The sequence below is a fragment of the Camarhynchus parvulus genome, chromosome 1A (genome assembly GCF_901933205.1).
Source record: "Camarhynchus parvulus chromosome 1A, STF_HiC, whole genome shotgun sequence".
Taxonomy (NCBI): domain Eukaryota; kingdom Metazoa; phylum Chordata; class Aves; order Passeriformes; family Thraupidae; genus Camarhynchus; species Camarhynchus parvulus.
This window is the reverse complement of record NC_044586.1, coordinates 63,823,943-63,844,670: the sequence shown is the minus strand read 5'-3', so window position 1 is coordinate 63,844,670 and position 20,728 is coordinate 63,823,943. Positions and strand designations below refer to the sequence as shown.

Genomic DNA, 20,728 nt, shown 5'->3' with positions numbered 1-20,728 from the left:
AGTAGTCAAGGCTGAAGAATATTATCATACTCTTTAATTTTAATTATAACATCTGTTTGTAACATTAACCTCACAGTCTCTTCTCCCCTTTGTGACAGCTAACTTGTGAAATTTTGAAAAGACTGAACAGGGCCAATAAAAATTTAATGGCAGCGGCAGCTTTATTCTCAGATCTAACAAATAAAAAAACCCTACCCAAGTCTCAGATCTCAGGCAATAATCTAAAAGAACTAAGAAAAAGCTGAAGCAAAATAAATAAATTAAATAAAACAGAATATTCCCAGCGATGAAAAATATTGTCATTGATTCCGAACGTAAATGAATTTTTATTTGGCTTAGGATAACAACCTTTCAAAATCTACACGGGGGAACTATTTTCTAGAAAGCAGAATTTTTAAGTGTTTTTTTTGATTAGCTTTTGAAATAAGGAGCTTTTTCAGTCCCTAATTCTAGGAGATGAGCCAAATATGGTAAATAAGGTTGGAGCTGGGCAGCATCTATGATCTAGTGATCATAATTTCATTTAATTTGGAAACACTCATGGGAGTACACCCTATAGAAGGGGCTACAAAAAGCAGATCCACCCCAGTTGTTTGATAGAATTCTCTGAAATTATTACTGTAATTGAAAGATAGAGCAGGATTTACATTTTGAGACTGAAATAATGTTCCACAGGATAAAGTGGAGAGGGCTGCTCATGAATGCAGTGTCTTGCTGTCTGATTTGAAATGAAAAACTCAACAGAGGATGCACTGAATGGCTTGGGGGAAGGCAAGCAGGATGAAAAGCCTGTCCCTCCTCTTAAATACTTCTGCTATTAAAATTTAGCCCAACACAGTGCTGACTAAAAAGTTGTCTTGTGACCTCTGAAATAAATGGATCATCTTAAGCTTTTTCCATATAAAGCCTGTGCATTATGACAAACCAGGAAGTGATGCAGATAAATAATGAGATCAAGCACCAGGGAGACACATTGGGTCAGAAAGTCCTGGGTGAAGTTAGATAACTGGTGGCTCAGATTTGTTCTTTGGGCACCTCAGCCTATCCCCACAAGATCAGCTGACATGTTCCTGTGAGCAAGTGGAGACAAAACTCAAAGAGAATGACCTGGGAGTATGGACATAGGACACTTGCTCAGCTTCTGCTCCAGTGGCCACAAGCAGACTGGGAGAGCTCAAGAGCTCAGCCAGAAGAGTGATGAATCCCACATCCCAGTGGCTGGAAGTCCCATAGTTTTAAAATACTTAAAAGCCAAGGTTTACAACATGAAGGTCTGGAAGAGCTTCTCCCTCCATGTTTGCTCTCCACTCCTGTTTTGGTCTCTAAATTACACACAATTTTGGTATGGTTTCACAATAAATAGAGAAACTGTGCATAATTCCAACATCACTAGTTCTATATCAGGATAAAGCTGCTGAGGGCTGAGAGACTACCCTACCAAACCCCACAACATCCTTCCCTTGATTCTACAGACCTCCCCAGGCATCAGCTAACAGCCAGTGCTGGACACAAAATACAGGAATAGATGGATCTGTTGCCTGGTCAGTTCTAGATTCCTCATATCAGAAGCTCACAACTGTAGCATAAAAGTACCAACAAATCTTCTTTCAACAACACAAGGATGTTACTGCAACCAGCTGTCTGCTCCTGCCTCTCTGCTCCCATCTACTGTTTTACTGTCACAAAGGCCTGGGAAACTTCTTTGCTTCAGAGCAAGGTCAGGCTGGGCTAGCTACAGCCACCAGAGGAGATGGCAGTGGCTGGAAAGATGCAAGTGGCCACAATGCTGTGTTCAGTCACTCCTGACACACTGAAAACAGACTGTGGCCACATTAGAGAGAAACTGGGGCACTTCAGAGATTGGCCAGTAAACAGCACAAAAAAAAGAGCTTTTCTACCAATCTAGGTATTGTGCAGGGGTTTTTTCAACAAATAAGCTTGAGGGGCTGCTAGGTACACTGCTGCTCACTGTGCATCCACATACAGGTGAACAAGTTACCTTCCCTCTGCAGCACAGACAGGGGAGCCTATCTGATTCTGGCACACTACTCAGCTTTGCTTATTTTCCTTCATAGTCTTGCTAGCTTACATACAAAATCCCCTGCTTAGATTCTCCCATCCTGAGCAAGGACCAGAGATAGAGGTGGCCCCATTTGAAAAGCAAAAGCTGAATGTCATTGTCATTTTAATTAATATCCTGCAGAGGCAAGAAGAAAAGCAAATAAAAAAGGATGAAAGAAAATAAAAATCAAAACAAAATTAGGTCAATCCTCTTTCCTGAGGGATCTTCTGCAGACAACCCAAGGACCCTCTGATCCCCATATCCTGCACTGCACCCTTCACCTTACTGTAGCCTGACATCCCACTTCCACCCTCCTGTCCTGGGGAGGCCCAAAGGCAGCTTTGGAAGGGGCAGAAAACAATCCTGTTGTACAACACCAGTAATCTGACACTGCCTTTAACGAGATTATCTCGTATCCCTCTGTCCTCCCTCCCCCAACACACAAGAAACCCTTTTTAAGGCCAGTGCTGGTTTGTTTCTCTACCCTGGGAAGCTTATGCTACTGAATAATCTGCACTTTTGTCCTCCCCCTGCGTTATTTCTGTCTCTGGGTGTTTCTCATTTTCCTCTCTCTTATGCTTTTCCCTCCTGGCATTAATAACATCGTGGAGAATGATTTCAGATGCCAGCCTGAGTGTGTGTTTCAGAAATGCAGCTTTGGAAAGGTTGGCCCTGTGAGATAGGGAGATGAGGAGGACATTTCCTGTGGTCTCACTCACCACCAGGGACTACAGGGTGAGCATCCCCTGTGGAACCATCAGGTTTTTCCCATCCCATGGATGCTAACAGGCACTTAATTGTGCTGATAGGCAGAAGGGAAGAGGGGAAAAGGCAGGCAGCTAAATACAGTAACAGCAAAGGACTGTGTTTAAGGAGGTGGCACAAGTGAAGTGCCTCAGACAACAATGTCAGATATGCCCAGGGAGAGACAGGCAAGAAATACAACCCTGAGAGAGCCTTAAGAAACCTGCAGGCTGAGAAAGGGGAAGTGAAGCCTCGTGGAGAAAGCCCCTTGTAGGACTGGAGGGATGAAGATGGGAAAGGTTATGGTTTATAAGGTAAGTACATGTCTCCTAATCAGTAACACTGCTTTCCCAAGAACCCCACTGGGGATATCCAGGCTGCACACTCATGGCTGGAGCTGAGGGCTCAGGAGCCACATGCTGTCAGGGTGAAAGCTCAGCAATGAGCTCGCTGCAGGCTGGTCCCAAGCATCCAGGTTATCCCAGCCCAGGCTGAGCAGCTTTGCTGCAAAACCCTGCCTAGATTACCTGTCACTGCTGGCAAGCTGCCTCCCACGTATTGCAGAGCCTTGCTGGCACAACCAGGGTGGGTGGCTGGCTTTTCTTTTTTGTTTTGGGTTTGTTTTTCTGATTCTTTCACAAGGAATGTGAGAAGACTCATCTATTCTTCCAGACACATACAGTTTAGAGGGAAAGGTCAGTTGGGTTATGTGTTAACAGTACAGTCAGTGGCTTGTCAGACTAAATAACACAGAATTAAAAAACTTCTACTTGCAACCCTGGATGGATCAGCTAATTTCTGGGAAGAAGAGTTTGGATGCTAAAGGAAAGGAGACAACATCTGAGAAACACTCAAACTTAACTGGTCTGTAGAGACAGCTCCTAAACCTGCTACTATTCCAAACCCACAAAACCTGCTAAAGTGTTAAGAGTTCTAATTTTCATAGAATGAACAAGTACAACTCTACAGTCAACAGGAAAAATACTTCTGTGGATACAAAGGCTCTAAGCTTTTAATCTTACACTCACATGTTGTAACTCATATTTTTATACATACCTGAACCTCTTTTTAATCGTCTTCTTGCAAGTTTAATTTGATCCTGAAGAATCTGGACCCAGTCCCTAGGACCAGGAAGTTTATCCACATGGTTAGCAGTGCAGTATTTTTCTGTAAAGACTGAAATAAAAAGATACCACATTTTTGAAACATGCCACCAAAAATGGAGAAAAGGAGATGGGAGAGGGTGATAATCAAAATATATGAAATTACTCCATTATCATACAGAATTTTAATGGCCAATTGTAGGATTGAGAGAATAAATCCCAACTCAGTGTTTCACAAGTTCACCATTCAGAAGTGACTTGGCTGCATAAATATCACAGGAATGGCATCATTACTATGTATAAAAGCCTGTCCCAGAGAAATGTTCTACACCTGATGTCTTCATGAATTTCACACAAAATGATCACAGAAAAATAACAGTGCACTTAGAACTGAGTCTCAGATGTGGCAGGCACTTGTTAATCCTGCCTTCCATATGGTAAGATAGAGAACTGAAGATCTGGTCATTTGGTGGCCTCTTGGTCAGGTTCCTAAGGCTGCAGGCAAAGTCATGAAAGAGTAAAGTCCCACCACTGTGGAAATCTCCACAGTTTTTATACTGCCAAACCAGATGGAATAGAATTTTTATAAAGCTACTAAAAAAAAAAAGGCACTATTACTGAGAAAAAAAATATCCTACAGGTCCAATTTTGTGTTTTGTAAAAAAGGCACAGAGAGAGTCAACATTATCTTTAAATCCATATTTACAACAAACCTAACAGTGTTATACCAAAAATACAGAATTATAAATGGAGTGAAACTAATGCAATTGATGCAACTGAGAGGCATGCAAAAAATAAATAAGTGCAGAAATAGAAAAAATATTCTTGCTGTTAGTATTGCTATTGTAAACTTGGTCAGAGGTCTCAGAGCCCAGTGTCCAATTATGACTGGCAAACAAAGAGAGAAAGCTGGTCCCAGCTCAAGGGATTTGTAATCCTTGAGAACGAGTATCACACAAATGGGATCGGGAAATGGGCAACAAAAAATGACAATTTCAGTATTTTCATACACACACTTTGAAGCAGCACTACCTGCTAAGTAATCCCCCCCTCCAAACTCCTTCCATGCTAACAGCTTCACAAAATGATAGCAAGGCAGGCATCAGCAACACTTTGCTGGGCACTCTGATCTACAAGGACATCAGACCAACTCTGAGGGCTGCCCACAGAAGTCAATACATCCCCAGACATTCACAGTGTTTGATTTGCAACAAACATCATCTTTGTGAAGGTAGAAATAATCTTTCCCTTCTGAATCCATATGGTATCTGACACAATGGGCACCTGATCAATGTCTTGTGACTCCTACTTACTTAAAACAGGCAACTGCTCAATGTGTGCTTAGAGAAATAACAAGGTGGACAAAAAGGAATGGGAATGCAGCAGCAAAGAGGCAAGAATTGGGACCTACCCAAGAACTGGGACGTGCCTTTCTAGTCCACCCAAGCTGTATGGTATTAACAGACCCTCTGCCATGGAAACATAGACTGGTTTAAATTTAAAGGGGACTTTCAAGACCATCTAGTCCAACCCCAGTGCCATAAGCAGGGATATCTTGCATTTCCTCAGATTGCTTAATGCCCTGTCCAAGCTGACCTTAAACACTTTCAGGCATAGAGCACCCACAGCTTTTCTGGGCAAACTGTTTCTATAGTCTCATCACCATCATCATCATCATCAAAAAAAAAAGGCTTCCTAATGTCCAACTAAATGTACCCTCTTTCAGTTTAAAGCCACTGCCCTTTGTCCTGTCACTACAGGCTCTGGTAAAATATCCATCCTCATCTTTCTTACAAGCCCCTTTTATATATTAAAAGGCCACAATAAGGTCTGCTAGAGCTTTGTGTTCTTCAGGCTGAACCACCTCAAATCTCTCAGCCTGTCTCCACAGCAGAGGTGCTCCAGCCCTCTGAGCATCCTGCTGGTCTCCTCTGGAACTGCTCCAACAGGTCCATGTGTTTCCTGTGCTGGGACCCCAGAGCTGGTGCAGCCCTGCAGATGGGGTCTCACCACAGCGGAGCAGAGTTACAGAATCATGCCCACAGCTCCTGTGGATTTTTTGTCTATCAGTACCCCTAAGTCCTTCTCTGCAGGGCTTTTCTCAATCCCTTCATCCACCAGTCTATACTGATACTGGGGATTGCCCTGACACAGATGCAGGACCTTGCACTTCGTCTTGTTAAACATCTGGAGGTTCACATGGCCCATTCCTCCAGCCTGCCAAGGTCCTGGATGGCATCCCTTTCCTCCTGTCAACCAACCACACCACTCAGCGTGGTGTCATCTGTAAACTTGCTGAGGGTGCCCTAGAAACCAGTGCCTTTGTCATTGATGAAAATATTAAACTGTACTGGTCCCACTATGGATCCCTGAGAGACACATCACACATATCTGAACACAGCTCATTGATTTCTGCAGGGAAGGATTTCACTGGCTGAATTTCTAGTCAACAACTCAAAGGAAAAATAACTGCTTCTGACTAGTTTTATTTTTTCATCTTTTTTTTCCCCATAGTTCTGAGTGAAAGACTCACAAGAGAAGCTGATTGCCCAGGAGAAACACTGCAACTGATACAACAAGTGCCACTGAATACCCAAAGTCAAAAGAGAGAATTGCTCCCTGGCTAATCATTCTGTTGCAGAAGCATTAAATTACTTTTAAGGACAGCAGTGAAAATGTTTTCAGACAGGAAGAGTGATTTTCAAGCAAACAGTCCCTCCTTTAAATTCTCGGCCCATTTTTGTCATTAATGTAGCCTTTTGTATCTCTGTCATGGAAAAGGACTGAAAGTGCCACTAAAGGATATCTGGGCACGTGGTAGAAGAATGTCTTAATGATAATAATGCAAACAACATGATGTTGTTCTTGTAGAGATTTCATACTGGCCCAGTTATTTCTTGGAATAAATGAAACCACAGTGTCTGACAGCCCAGCTCCTTGGAGGGAAGAAGGGTGCTATTGGAGCCAGACTGAGTGAAGACCCAACAGGACATCAGACCTTGGCATCTTTACCCCATCACAGCTTTTAGGGACAGGCTTCCCTATCAGGGATCAGGCACCAGCATTTGGGCAATACTGTAAATGCCAATAGAGATCACTGTTATGGCAGTGGTACCTAGTAGTACCACCACAGATTAAATTTTTCTGTTGGAACTACAAGTCCCTCCTTTCTTCTCTTAAACTCAAGGGAAGAGTTTAAGCCAAGCCTCAGAATTTGCTCCACTAGTACAGTCTTAGCTACTGAGAAACACTGCTCTCTGCAGTGTGTACCAGCTGCTATTTCAGTAGTCCTGTTGCATTTACTGTAAAAATTTATCAAGTGCTGCTCAAATTAGAGTGGGTTTTTTGGAAGTAATTTTGAACTCCTCTTTCTTTCATTTAACTTATTTATTAAAGCTTTTCAGAAACAATGAGATACAGCTAGAGAGAATTCAGACAGATTTTTGCAGATTACTGAGCTCAAGAAAAGAAGGTACAAAATGGCGTTTGTGATTTAAACCTAAATACAAGCATAACTGTAACAAAGTCTGTCAGCTGCTCTGGAAGGTATATCAGGACTATGACATAGGCACAGCATACACTCTGCTGCAGAACTGCACACTTGAGAGGGTCCTCTGAAGGCCTCCATGCCCAGCCTGCTGCTCAAAGCATGGCCAACTAGATCATAATGCTCTGGCCTGTGACCAGTCACATTTTGAGTATTTCCAGGGGTGGAGGTCCTGCAGCCCCTCTGAGCCCCTACTGCACTGCTCAGCCCTTGTGTTGAAAATGCTTCTCTTTATCAAATTGCAACTTTCCACGTGTTCAGGGCCTCTTGTGCCTCTGTGAAGAGTCTGACTCCACTTGTCCACACCATCCCATTAGGTAGTTGTGAACAGCAGAAAGTTTCTCCTGAATCATCCTCTCTCCAGTTCTCTCAGCCTGCCCTCATTTGATACTGGAGCAGGGAAGTGGTGAAATCTTGGTGGTCCCTCCACTGGACTCAAGCCAGTTTGTCAATGCCTTTCTTTCACAGGGGAGAGGGGTCCAAAAGTTGGCACAGAGGTGGTTGCAGAAGATTTTCCTGCCTCCTTTTGCTGCCAATGGACTCACAGAAGCTCTTCTTATTGCCCTGTCTCCTAAGTTAGCAATCTGTACCTGAGAACAAGTTACAGCCTCTAAAATAAGCTCCCCTCTTAGAGCTTATTTTCGGCCTGCCTTTTGGTAATGTGGGTATTGTCCCTACAACATCAGATTTCAAAATAGAATCTAGTTCAGAAACTCTGGCCTAATATTATCAGCTCTTTATATGCTGTCATCACAGAGTTTGAAGGAACATGTGTTCTTCTGGAAGCTAGATAGCAGTGAATGCTAGGAAAAATCACCCAGCAAAAGGTGCTCATACCAAGAAATTTGCTCCCCCAAGAGAAGGACCACTGCATTTATGAGCATCAAACAAATCTCATGCCCCTATTATCTTCCTTCATCTCTCCCCAATCCAGCCACCAACTACTGAAAAATTTACAGAGCAGACACAGTCAAATAAAGTGCAAGACTCAGAACCTTGACTGAAGTGTATCAGTTACACTGTCATTATATTTTCAAGATTTCTTTGCATCTCTGATATCTGGAGGAAAAAAATAATTATCTTACATGAACATTGAGTTTCCAGCCTTAGAGCCTGACTTCAGAAACCAGGATCACTGGCTTAAAATTAACACAAGCTGTCCCTGTAGAAGCTATTTTTAACAAGTGAATGAAAGGGAATAAAAATAAGACTGCATATTTTAATAGACCTCACACACATCAGAAATTCTAATCCCCTTACACTCTCCTTAGCTGAGAATATGTTCTAATTACACATAGGCAAGAAAGCAGAAAACATACCTTTTATTGCACCCACAATATTTTGGTCTAGTCCTTTCCGGTTGTCGTTGAGCCCTCTTTTCCTTTTGCCATTTGGTAAAGAGTTAGCCAAAGTCTTGTCATCAAAAAATGCACAGACCAGCTTCCTAAAGAGCAGACTTCCTGAGCGAGTGTAGTTTGATAGTATAGAGTCCAGCTGTGATTTTGGCATGAAGACATCAAAGCCTTCTGCAAGTTGCACTTCTGGCTACCAAAAGAATACAAATGTTTTAATTAAACGAGCATTCAAAGACATTATTTTACTTCAATCATGCATCTGGTGAGATTTTACAATCACTTCATCAAACCATGAATCTCTCCCCAGCTATTCAGGACCACAGCAGCCTAATTCATTGAAATCAAACCCCATCAGTGAATAAGCACCTTAAAAGGCAAATCAAACAATCACACTTCTTGTCTAATGTCTGTAAAAGTTAACAACTACTGACATCATTTCTAGGCATACAGCTAACAAAAAGACAGGAGATACCTTTCAATGTTGGGTAATAATGGCAAAGCACAGGATCATCGCAGAGCAGTGCTCCAAAGTGATGCTTTCTGAACATTTATCTAACCATTTAATGGACTTGTTTCACTGCCAAATGCTGTGAACGAGTGTGCTGTGGGGCAGCCAGGCACTTCCAAGAAGCACAAATGCACGGATACTGGCCCAATCCATGTGGCTTCCCAAGAGAGCTTCCAGCAAAGATATGGCCCACGTGAGTATCAGCACATGATGAGTTTGAGGTTGCCCCTGGAGCCAGCACTTGCTGAGCATCCATTTGTCCCTCCTTTTCATAGTCCCAAAATGCATGTTTAGAAGAGGATGATGTTAGATAGACAGTTTCAGTACAAAAATCCTCAACAGTGAATCACAGGGATTTAAATCACTGCCAAGGTGAAATGGAGGGGAAGAAGAGAAAAGAAAATCATGCTGTATTTCACAAGAGTCTTCTCTCAAGTACACTGAGGGCCAAAATAGACATGGGCCTTTGAGAATGTCCCCTTACCAAGAGTCTTTTTGCTGCCCCTGTCTGTACATATCAGAAATTACATGAACAGCATTTGCAGAATTTTCTTCTGTGAGTACCATACAAGGCCTATGATAAGACTTTTTCATGGAATAGTTACATATCTAGAAAACACATTGGGAATAAACTAAAATTTTGAAAATATTGTTTAGAAGTTGGCAAGGAGTTAAAAAAATCAGTGATCATGATGTGAGGAAATAAGCCAATATTACAGCCTTGCTCCTAAGAACCTGCCCTTTTTTTGCCCTACATGAAATATATTCAGCAATGATGATGCATTTTCAAAGAAGTTTACAGAGCAAGAGCAAATGCCATCTCCCATCATATCACCTGCAAACATCTTGAGTCTATACAGAAGAAAGGGCTGCCAGGCTAAGAACAATTTGGCTGTGTAATTCTTTTCCCATGGATTTCTAAAAATCAGTACGGATTGTGTTGCAGTGAGTATTTCCAAAGCATGTACTGTCAGGTGATATGGATGTGTACTGTGTGATAAAACTGAAGATTACCATGCTTTGGGAAGCCAGGATGAAGAATCTTAAAATATGCAGACAACAACAACAAAATTATAAGAAGCGTGTAGTTCCTCAGCTTGTTCTTGAATGAAAATTTTGATTTTTACCTCAAGAACTTTGAATATGCTGGATCCAGCAAAACAGTCAGCTACTGACATTTGACAATATTCAAATGTAGGTGGGTTTTTAATATGTTACTTCTAAACTTCTGGTGACAGATTTTCAAGAGTAAATAAATGTGGGCCAAGTTCACAACTTGGGAAAAATTCTACTTCATGTAAATCAAAAACCAGAATGCAGTTGACATGGTGCTGAAGGACACCTGCCCTATTCTGTTTCTTGTGATAGCCATCTAAGATGACCTCAATGATCCAGACACCCAGGGCAGAGAAATTATCGAACCACAGAAAAGTGTAGGTTGGAAAAAGCCTTAAAGATCATTAAGTCCAGCCATTAACCCACCACTAAACCACATCCCCAAGTGCCACATTTACATATCTTTTAAATACCTCCAGGGATGGTGACTGCCACCACTTCCCCAGGCAGCCTGTTCCAGTGCTTGACAACCATTTTGGGGAAGAAATTTTTCCCAATATGCAAAATAAACCTTCCGTGGTGCAACTTGAGGCCATTTTCTCTTGTCATATCACTTGTTAGCTGGGAGAAGAGACTGACACCCACCTGGCTACACCATCCTGTCAGGGAGTTACAGAGAGTGATAAGGCCACCCCTGAGTGTCCTTTTCTCCAGGATAAATATCCCAGCTCCGTTGCTCTTCTCTGGACATGCTCCAGACCTGTAGTGTCTCTGTTGTGAGGAGCCCAAAACTGACACCAGGATTTGAGGTGAGGCCTCACCAGTGCTGAGTATGAAGGGACAGTCACTGCCCCAGTGGTCCTGCTGGCCAGACTATGGCTGGTACCCTCACCAAAAGCCAGCTGCTCCTGTGGTACCTTTTCTGGAACCTCCTACTTAAAACCCAAAAAGCCAGAAGGATCATGAGGCCCTGCTATTATCTTCTCTATTTGTACTGAAAAAATGAGTCCCTCCTCTTCTTTTCTCTCTCTTCCTCTTCTCTCTTCACTTCATGGTTTCCCTCTTTCCTGGTTTTACCTTAGAACACCTGCATTACACTTTGGCAGGTGCACCAACCACTCTACAATACAGCTGTAAAATACATTTCAAATCTTACCATTCTACCAGTGGGGAGGAGTCAGTATTATTTTAGTTTTGATTGTTTTATTCTTATTATAGGGATCAATTTGTTTATAAGTGAAACAGCAGTTTGGAGGCAAAACTGTGATTTATTCTTGCTTTCCTTTAGTAGTTAGCTATTCTTCAATCAAAGACAATCAGTAACCATTTGAATTTCAAGATCACTCTGAATGTAATTTCTCAAAGAAAAAGCACTTATTAATAGATAATGATCATGGCAAAAGGAACTGGAGGGTAAACTATTTGTGAACAACAAAATAAAGAAGACCTGAATGCTAAAGGCTTTTGGTGTGCTAAAATTACCAGGCAGTGAATTAGATTTAATCCTAGATATTTTAGTTGGTTGTAATATGTAGATTAAAAATGATTAGGTTATAAATGAAAAATTACAACTGTAAAACAAACACAAGTTCAACTAAGAGTTGTAATCAGACCACTGCATTGAAAAAGCAGGTTCTCTGATCCATGGTCCAGATTGAGGGTTTGTCTCACCAAGACACTTTCCACCTCTGTAAGTAGCAATATTTCATCTCAGCAGGTCTGGACTAATTGCACTGGTTTTGGCAGCCCTGATTTCGTACCCATTAAACTTGGATTCTTCCTTAAGTTCAATAAATGTTGGCAAAATAGCAGTGGCAGCAGTGGTGATGTATGACACAGCACACACTACAGACAACCTGTGGAATATTCTCAAGGGAACATTCATTTATGGTGCTTTGTAAGATGTCTTTCAGGGTTTTTCAGGCACACAGACATGCTGGTTGTGACCACACCAGAGATGCTCATAAAAAAGTAGAAAAAGATAATGCTGCCATTCGTTCTCGAAGAAGTGACCTTCTTAAGCCTTCTCAAAATATTTAAGGTCACATTTTATTTTTGCATTAAATATATCTGTTTTCAGAACTCAAATGATTTCTTTCTAAAGACAAAACAAAATCAATTTGTTTGTCTCAAGGTTCTGGCTCTGTAAATTTAGTCAAACAACTGTTGTGGCAAGCAAGGGCTCAAGCATGGAAGGACAGATGAAGACCTGATTTATGAGCCAAATGTTTTCTCTTTTTTTTCCTTAGGTCAAACTGGCAACTACAAAGAATCATGTCCAGCGATGAAACACATTCATAAAGCCAAATTAAATTCCATTGCAAGCACAAAACTGTTTTCAAAACCGTGTTTCAAGCTGACAAGAGTGCCACAAGCAAAGAAAAATTATAAGCACAATTGCACACTGGAGATAAATTACCAGTCCTCCCCAAACCTTTACCTCAAACATTATTAAGCTCAGTACTACAAAAGGAAACCCTCTGAAAAAAGCATCAAACTAGTTACTCTGTATCACTACACTGACACTGTGGCATGAGACTGCAACCTAATTAGTGGTGTGGCTTGCATCTCTGTAACTGAATTATCCTGACTGCTCTTTTTTATTATTAGTTCCCTGTTCCAGAAGGATAGAATATTATCTGCTGCATTGTTTTCATTTACGCTTATTGATACGGAATTTAATTATGTATTTCTAGCTCATAGTACTTAGGAAATTGGAAAGAGCCTGATCAAAATTAAAAATATATTAGAGAAATTAATGAGCAGTTTACTTGTCGGTGAACTGGTTTGCATGACATCAATTTGGTCATTAAACAAAGCCAATCATCCACCAATACATGGAATTTCTATCAGTGTGTACATGAATCAAGAAAACATGCTTACTGCAATTTTCTATGGGAAAAGTGCATATTCTTAGAGTAGCAAATTTTGGCCATTTTACTCACACTGACATCATCAACAGGGCTGAGGCCCTACTCTAGCACACACAGCAATCAAGATCAAATAATCCAATTCAGCAAAGACTGAATATGAATTTTTATAGAGTTGAGGAGTCCCCCAAAGTCAGTGGGACCAGAAAAGCAGGAAAGCACATAAATACTCCTTGGCAGGATAAAAGACCCATGTGTACACTACATGGGCTCATCAGCAATGATGGGGCTGTGAATGCTTTACACACCTTGCACTTTTCATGGCTCCTCATCTCAGCTGTGGCTCTTGGCATTGGGAGAGATGAAGAACAAGGCTCAAAAAACATGAGCCTTGAACTCAAGGGAAAACTTCATGCTTATAGAAGTTGTAAAAATAGACCCAAAACCCTGTAATGAGCACTCCCCACATCTAACCCTAACATCTCCATTCATTCCTACCCAAGATTTGCTCGGTCATTCTAACAAAAAGTGGGAAGATGCATCAATGTGACTCAAGTACTGATTCTTCTGAAAGAGTCAGTATTTCAAAATATTGCAATCCTGCATATTAAAATTTTAACTTACATCTGATGAAGCTGATTCAAGGATAATTCCAAACCCTGAAACAGGGGTCTCTGGCTTCAGGGGGGGTTCAATTGCTGGCAGACTCGACTGTTCTGAGTTTGCTGTCAGCCTCTTCTCATTCTCTGGAGAGCTGGGTTTCTTATTTGTGGAAACTGCTTCAACAACTTTGAGGGGCAGTTTTCTCTTTTAATTTCTCTTTCTTGATATTGTTGACTTCTGTGCACAAATCAGAGGAACAGGAGGCTGCTGTCTGTTTTGAGTCCCAACTGAATGAAAGAAATTAATGCATTAATTTTACAGACAAAAGCCCATGAATATCCACACAGATGCGCCATTAAATTACTGACTCACTGAACTTATTTTCTAGATAAGTGATGTGATTTTCAGGGCTGCTGGTGCATGGGAAACAAATAAGTTTTATCACCTTTGCATAATTTTCCAATCTGTACAATGGGGATAATGACAGTGAGCTCTGGTGAGGCTTTTCAAGCCCTACTGATGAACAGTATTTTAGGAAATGAAGAATACAGTTCTTTCTCCTAGTGACCACTGGATGGCTGGTGACATGAAGCACTTAAGTGATGATTAATTTGTGTGTCCTCTGAATGACTGAGAATCTCACTCTTTGAGGATCTCTTCCTGAAAAAGTAAGATAATACAAGTGCTAATGCAATTACAGTTATTTTTATGACAGTGGTCTCCAAGTTAATTAGCTCAGCAAGAACATTTCAAGTACCATTATGTCAAGAATGAGTGAAAACACTATTCAATAGTTTAATTTCTGAGGGAAAAAAAGTAACCCAAAATTCCATCAGTTTGTTTTGCTCATACACAAAAGCTGACATGTATTACCTCTGAAATATAAGAAACCATATTTTACATTTATCAATATTTTGCATTTTCCAGTACTCACAATCATTTGTATAAATTAAGGCACCACTCCTGAATCTGTACCAATATGAACAAGCCCTCCAGAAGAATGCTATCAGGATACCATTATGTGTGTGGATAAATCACTAAGATCAAGGTCAAAACAAACAAAGAAAAAGCCAGAAGTGCTCTACATGCAGATCAAACTCATTCAAGATATGAGCAAGCTACAAAAAGTCCTCATCTACAAAGCTTCAGGAAGAAAACAAACCTCAGACTATTGTTTATTAAAATATTTGTGGAAGATTTCATTTCTGGCAAGGATTTACAAGACTGTGATGTGTAGTTTATAATTAAGACAGTAGGGTGTCTGAATACTAAAATAAGTTATTACACTTTCGCTTACAGGTTTGAATGTTAAGTTTTTTTTTCTTTTAGCAGCAAAAATGCCAAATGATTTTTTTTCTCTGCAAAACCTTAATTTCAGAAAATATGAAGTATTCCAAGGGAATCAAAAGATTCACGAATTAACAAAGGTACTTACTCTGTAGACACGTAATAAATAAGAAATGTTCTGCTACTGAGGAGTCAGCTCATTTGGCACAGACCCGTTTTCTAACTCTCACTCACAAGCCATTTTTCAATCACCCATGTGATTTCAATGACATAAATTGGTGTGATTGCATAAAAAATCCCATGTACCAGCAAAAATTGTAAAACTGGGCTTTGGTGTACTTCTTTGTAAACTGATGACTTCTAGAAAAGCATTTTTATGTGTGCCAACTGATATTACAAAACCTGTCTGATCGTTCCCATCACTCACTCAAACATTATACACCGTGGAGACAAGGAGTTTAGTCAGCCCTTCACTCCACCCATCTTTCAGTTAATTACTCAACACTCCCTTTTCTTACAGAGGTCTTATCCAGCCTCTCCACAAGAAAAGCCTCCATGGCTCCAGTCCCCATCACTCATGCTGGATGGGCAAGTCAGCTGACAAAATCTCCAACATCTCTATCTCCTCATTAGTATTAACACTAATTTTTAGGTAGCACAGAGCCTGCAGCTTCACATCAGCCTATGATGACTTAACTCTACCTACCACATTCTCATTATCTTGCTGGCTCAACTACTCCTCTGGCTCTGCACTGTTCTGTTTCAGCTCCCAACCTAGGAGAAAACTAGACTCAGTAATTTTCCCCAGTGAACAAATTATTGCTGATATACACACTAAAAGCTGGTACTTCACAGCCAGAGGAAGGGTGGAGGCCACAACATGCAGTAGCTAGCTCAGCTGAGACTACCACAGAGCTAAAAGAGGTTTGAATGAAGAACTATTTGGTAACTTTCAGCTACATTCAAATTTTATTTTTCTTACCCCTAAGATTAGTGAAGTGGTAAGCAGAACACAGGTGAGGTAGCATTTGGCACCCCTGAATCAATACACTGTGAAAACAAAGTGGGCATATTGACCTGCCCACTCAGCTCTCATTACGTATCTGATCACATAAATTTTATTTTCAATTAAGCCTTAAAAGGCTAAAGATAAAATCCCATATTTCAGGTAAGGATCTGAAAAGTAGAAGCTGCATTTCCAAGAAACCTGTGAAAATTTGACTTTGTCCTGTATGTAGGAGAGCAGGAAGCAATCCAGGTTTTCCTGAGTGCCCACACAGACTTTAATCCCCTGGACCATTCCCTAACAGGAAGATCACAGAATCATGGAACAGTTTGGGTTTGGAAGGGTCTCCAAAGACCATCTCATCCAACACCCCTGCATCCAGCTGGGCCATCCTCAACTCAATGCTTGCCACAGGTATGCACATGTGGGACTGGTCACTGTACCTGTCTGCAGCTGCATCAATTTTCGCATGGTCTTGAGCTCCTGAAGAATGGCCTGCAGGGTTGACTGGCAGTTACATGTACAGCAGTTTGGTCCAACTGATGAATTCACCATTGGAATTTCTCCTGAAAAAGAGTGGAATGAAATGGGTGAGATGCAAGCCACACAAAATCACCCAGACAACAACTGGCAGGTATTTGAAGCTATGATCAATATACCAGATTGTAAAATCAGATCAAAAGCATGAAAGGAAGTAATTTTCAACATGATTCCTTTTAAGAGGAAGGGACCACTAGTTTTTACTCAATTACTAATATGTGCAATTATATTGAGTTGGGATGCAATGTTACATGGGCTGGAGAAGACTGCTCAGAGTGTGAATATAATGCACTCCTCACAGAAGGGCTTTCTATTGTCAGGCTGCTTCATCTTGAATAACAAAAGCACCAAACCTCATTACAAACATACTTATTTTATCACACACACATAAAAAAGCCCATCTCCTGGAACAGTCTTACAAAGAATGAAGGCAGTCTGTGCAATAAAGGTTTGTGCTGTACATAAAATGAGGGTCTAGGAATTTTTAAACTGCTTGAATCTTACAGGTGATTCTTTACCATGTGAAGAAGAGAGAGTGAAAATAAAATACCCTACTTGAAGAAAAAAACCCCAAAACAACAGGACAGAAAAGAACCACATGAAAGCTTTCAAATCTGCTCCACTGTTTGCTAGGGTGGAATTGTTTTCTATGATGTTTTCCACCACTGTGACCTACAAGATGGCCTTTCCAGAGTTTCCCATTGAATATTAATATAGTAGTTCAAGAGATTCCTTTTCTCTAGTAATTCTTATTAGTGTTTAACTGAACTCACATAGTTCTAGTTCTAGGCCCTCAGCAGTGCTTTTATTACTGCTTTACTTTCCAGAAATTTTGCATTTTTTGTTCTGAATTAGAACAGGCTGTAACAGCTGAGGGATTTCAAACTTTGCAGGATGGTTGTATCCTGCACTTTAGCTTAAGACAGATGTATCCCTAGACAGCTATCCCTAACTGCAAATAAAAATTCCAAAATTCAACAAAACACCTAACAGTATCTGGTTGAAGCTGAGGCTAGATAGGATGTGCCTCCCTTCCTTTCCAAATGTCCTTACAGTCGTTTAAATTGATGGCTATTTTACTGCTCAAGACTGCAGGAAGAGGGATGACCATTTCATGAAGATAGGTACAAATGCACCTAACAAAATAACCTCACTTGGTGTCCCATGTGGACTTCAGCCAGTGTATTTCCCTTTTTCTCCTGTAGCCTGACACTTACCAGGTGCCCTTTAATCATTATCTAGCTAAAGTGAACAGAAGCAATTCATTTAATATCCACTTATAAATCTTCACATTTTTCATTATTACTTCTGCTTTCCTCTGAAGCCAAACCAGGTTATTAATACTTTTTCAGGTTTGGGTTGTGTTCTTTCATCAGAGATTCCTGATGTCAGACCCACACAGATCCCCTGACTTTAATCCTCATTTGAAATAAGTGAAAATTTGGCCACCACGAGGCACTTTTTCTCTACCTCCTTCCATACAGTCCCTCAGACCTGAAGCAACATCTATCAGACTTGAGCAAACTCATGGTCACACTCCAAAGGTGAGCTGCTTGTAAAGCTTAACTAATGTATCACTTAAAGACAGCTGACATCCTCTGGGGGTCACACTCCTCTTTTCCTCAGATATTTAGTTACTCCATACTCCTGCAATTACAAATGTTGGTATTTTAAAATATCATACATGGATAAAATCTGTTAAAACTGTATTAAGATAAATGGAGTAGTTAACAAAATCCCTGCAAATCTAGCAAATGCAATAGAACCACTGGTTTCATCTCTCAAAGGTTTCAGCTGCAAATAAAACGATTTTTATACTAAGAAGTTACTTGGAAAACAGGCTGAGAATCTCAAAATGAAACAAAAAGGCTTCTGACTCAGCAGGACTCTGCCTAGTTTGATCTCACCCTTCCTTTGTACACAGTCTATTCATTGGAAGTTCCTTGGGGCATGGATGAGATTTTACCTTTTCAATGGTCCATAAAATGTTTAGCCCATTGTTACAGGTACAGAGATAAAAAAAAAAATTGTTATCTTTAGCTTTGCAGCAGATTAATCAGAATCCCTCATCTTGGCTCCACCAATACACCTACATGTTTTAAGTAGACTTTTAAGGAGATGAATTTCAAAACAACTTATAATTTAATAGCACCAGCATAACTCTACCTTTCAGTAAGACAAGCAGGTACCCCAGAAATGGGAGCCCCAGAATTTAGGAGAGTTTTATTAACAGACTAATACAAAGTAAGACCATCCATCCCTCAGTCCTTTCTCAGTTGTTTTAGACTAAAAAATCCTTGGGATAAAGCCTGTCCTTTCTCTTGATCAGAATTCAATACTCTAGAGGGCTTCTGGAAGTGGTTTCTTCTGGAAATGATATCTGAAAGACTTTGGGGGGAAAAAGGGTTGGTGGTTTTTGTTTCCTTCTTAACCAAGGCTCTACATCATGGTGAATTGCACGTGAAAACTTGAAGAAATTGTATCAGTAAATACCTGTGCATCTTTCCTGTTGCAATATAACATGTTCCTAATGAAAACACACAGGCACACAGGCTCCTGATGGAAAACCACAGGGTCTATTTTCCCATTGAGGCATAGGGGATTTACTTTATAATCCCCATTAGCACTGATAGAAATTACCCATGTAAATCTACCATAGGTACTGGGAATGGGAAAAGAGACCACCAATATTTTAAATCAAAGCAGGGTTCTACTGACTCCTTACATATTCATGAGGGTTTTTTATTTTCTTTCTATTCTCCCTCCTCTGATCAGTTATTGTGTTGTAAGAAATACCTAGTAGAGTGTTCTCAGTCATTGTTCTAAGCACTATCTTTATCATTTTTAGAGGACAAAAGCAACCCTTTTCAACTGCTATAAATCAATTTTTAATTTTAAATGGAGATCCGACTTTTTATTTTTATGAAGGAGTCTTTAAAGAGCCATCTCCCTCTCTTTTGGAAGCTGGCCAGCAGGCAAATTTGATACCTGCCTGTGTGACTGAGAGAAGGAGATGACACAAGTACAGAAGTTGCTTCCCCCATGTGAGCAGTAAGCAGCCCAGGACAATGTTTTCTTCCAGCTGGATCTACTGAGAGGGAATTCACTCACTGTAACTAACATTGCTACCAGTTTATACTGGAAAAGCATGCAAGAACTACCCAGTGAAAATGATCTTCATGCAACCCAAAAACAATTCAGCTGCTGCATCACTGCTGGATTTGGTACAGAACAAAATAAATGAAACTCAAATGTGAGTTTACGGTCTATAATAGGAGAGACATGGTGCTCACTCTCTGTAGTCCCAGGTGGCTTCCACTAAAAACAGTGGGTCACAGATGTCTACCTGACACCCTGACTTGTGGAACCACCACCTTAAGTCTGGTTTGGAATAAATCCCTTTGGTTTTCAAGTACGTTCCTACTCTTCCCTCTTTTGCAGCAATGTCTAGGCTTGCCCTGCTCCTCTTTTATTTTAGTTGATGCCTTAAGTTTTAGCATCACATTTTTCAGATTCTGTACTGCATCAGTATACAACTTTGAAATTCATATAGAGTGTTAGCAAGTTCTCTTCACAGTTTACTAAGACAAAACAATCCTTTTCCAGGCCCCAAAAAGTATGAACAAAAGCAAATTGGGGGGAACAAAACTAGGAGAATGTGACTTCACTACCTGAAGCTGTGACTGGCCAATTAACCCCAATATGTCAATGGACCAAACTTATAAAAGAGTGAAAAACTCATGACCTGTCATTCACCTTGGGTGTAGCCTTGGCCAGGCTCTTGCACTGACCAAGGGGTATCCTTTGAAGGCCTTTTTAATAAATACCTACTTTATTTCTCTTACTCTGTCTAGCCTCTGTTCTAGGAACCCTCTCCAGGCATCACTGTCAATAACTTTCTCGTGAATGTTTTCTATGCCAGCACCTATTAGACATTTATTCCAGCCTCTCCTTGAACCACCTTACCCTGTGAGTAGATAAGTGCACCACTGAGAGGGACTTGATGTGTCTACTACATTCAACTTTGAGCAATTCAGGTGGCCTACA

At 40.7% G+C, this 20,728-nt stretch overlaps 1 protein-coding gene across 1 annotated transcript in view; it reads right to left on the bottom strand.

Annotated features, from left to right (window-relative positions):
* BEND7 (BEN domain containing 7) overlaps positions 1-20,728 on the bottom strand; it is a 46,698-nt gene that overhangs the window by 10,838 nt on the left and 15,132 nt on the right. Inside the window, 4 exon segments of the mRNA XM_030960401.1 lie at positions 3,863-3,982; positions 8,776-9,001; positions 13,870-14,135; positions 16,585-16,707. Of these exon segments, the coding sequence (XP_030816261.1) occupies positions 3,863-3,982; positions 8,776-9,001; positions 13,870-14,135; positions 16,585-16,707 (735 nt within the window).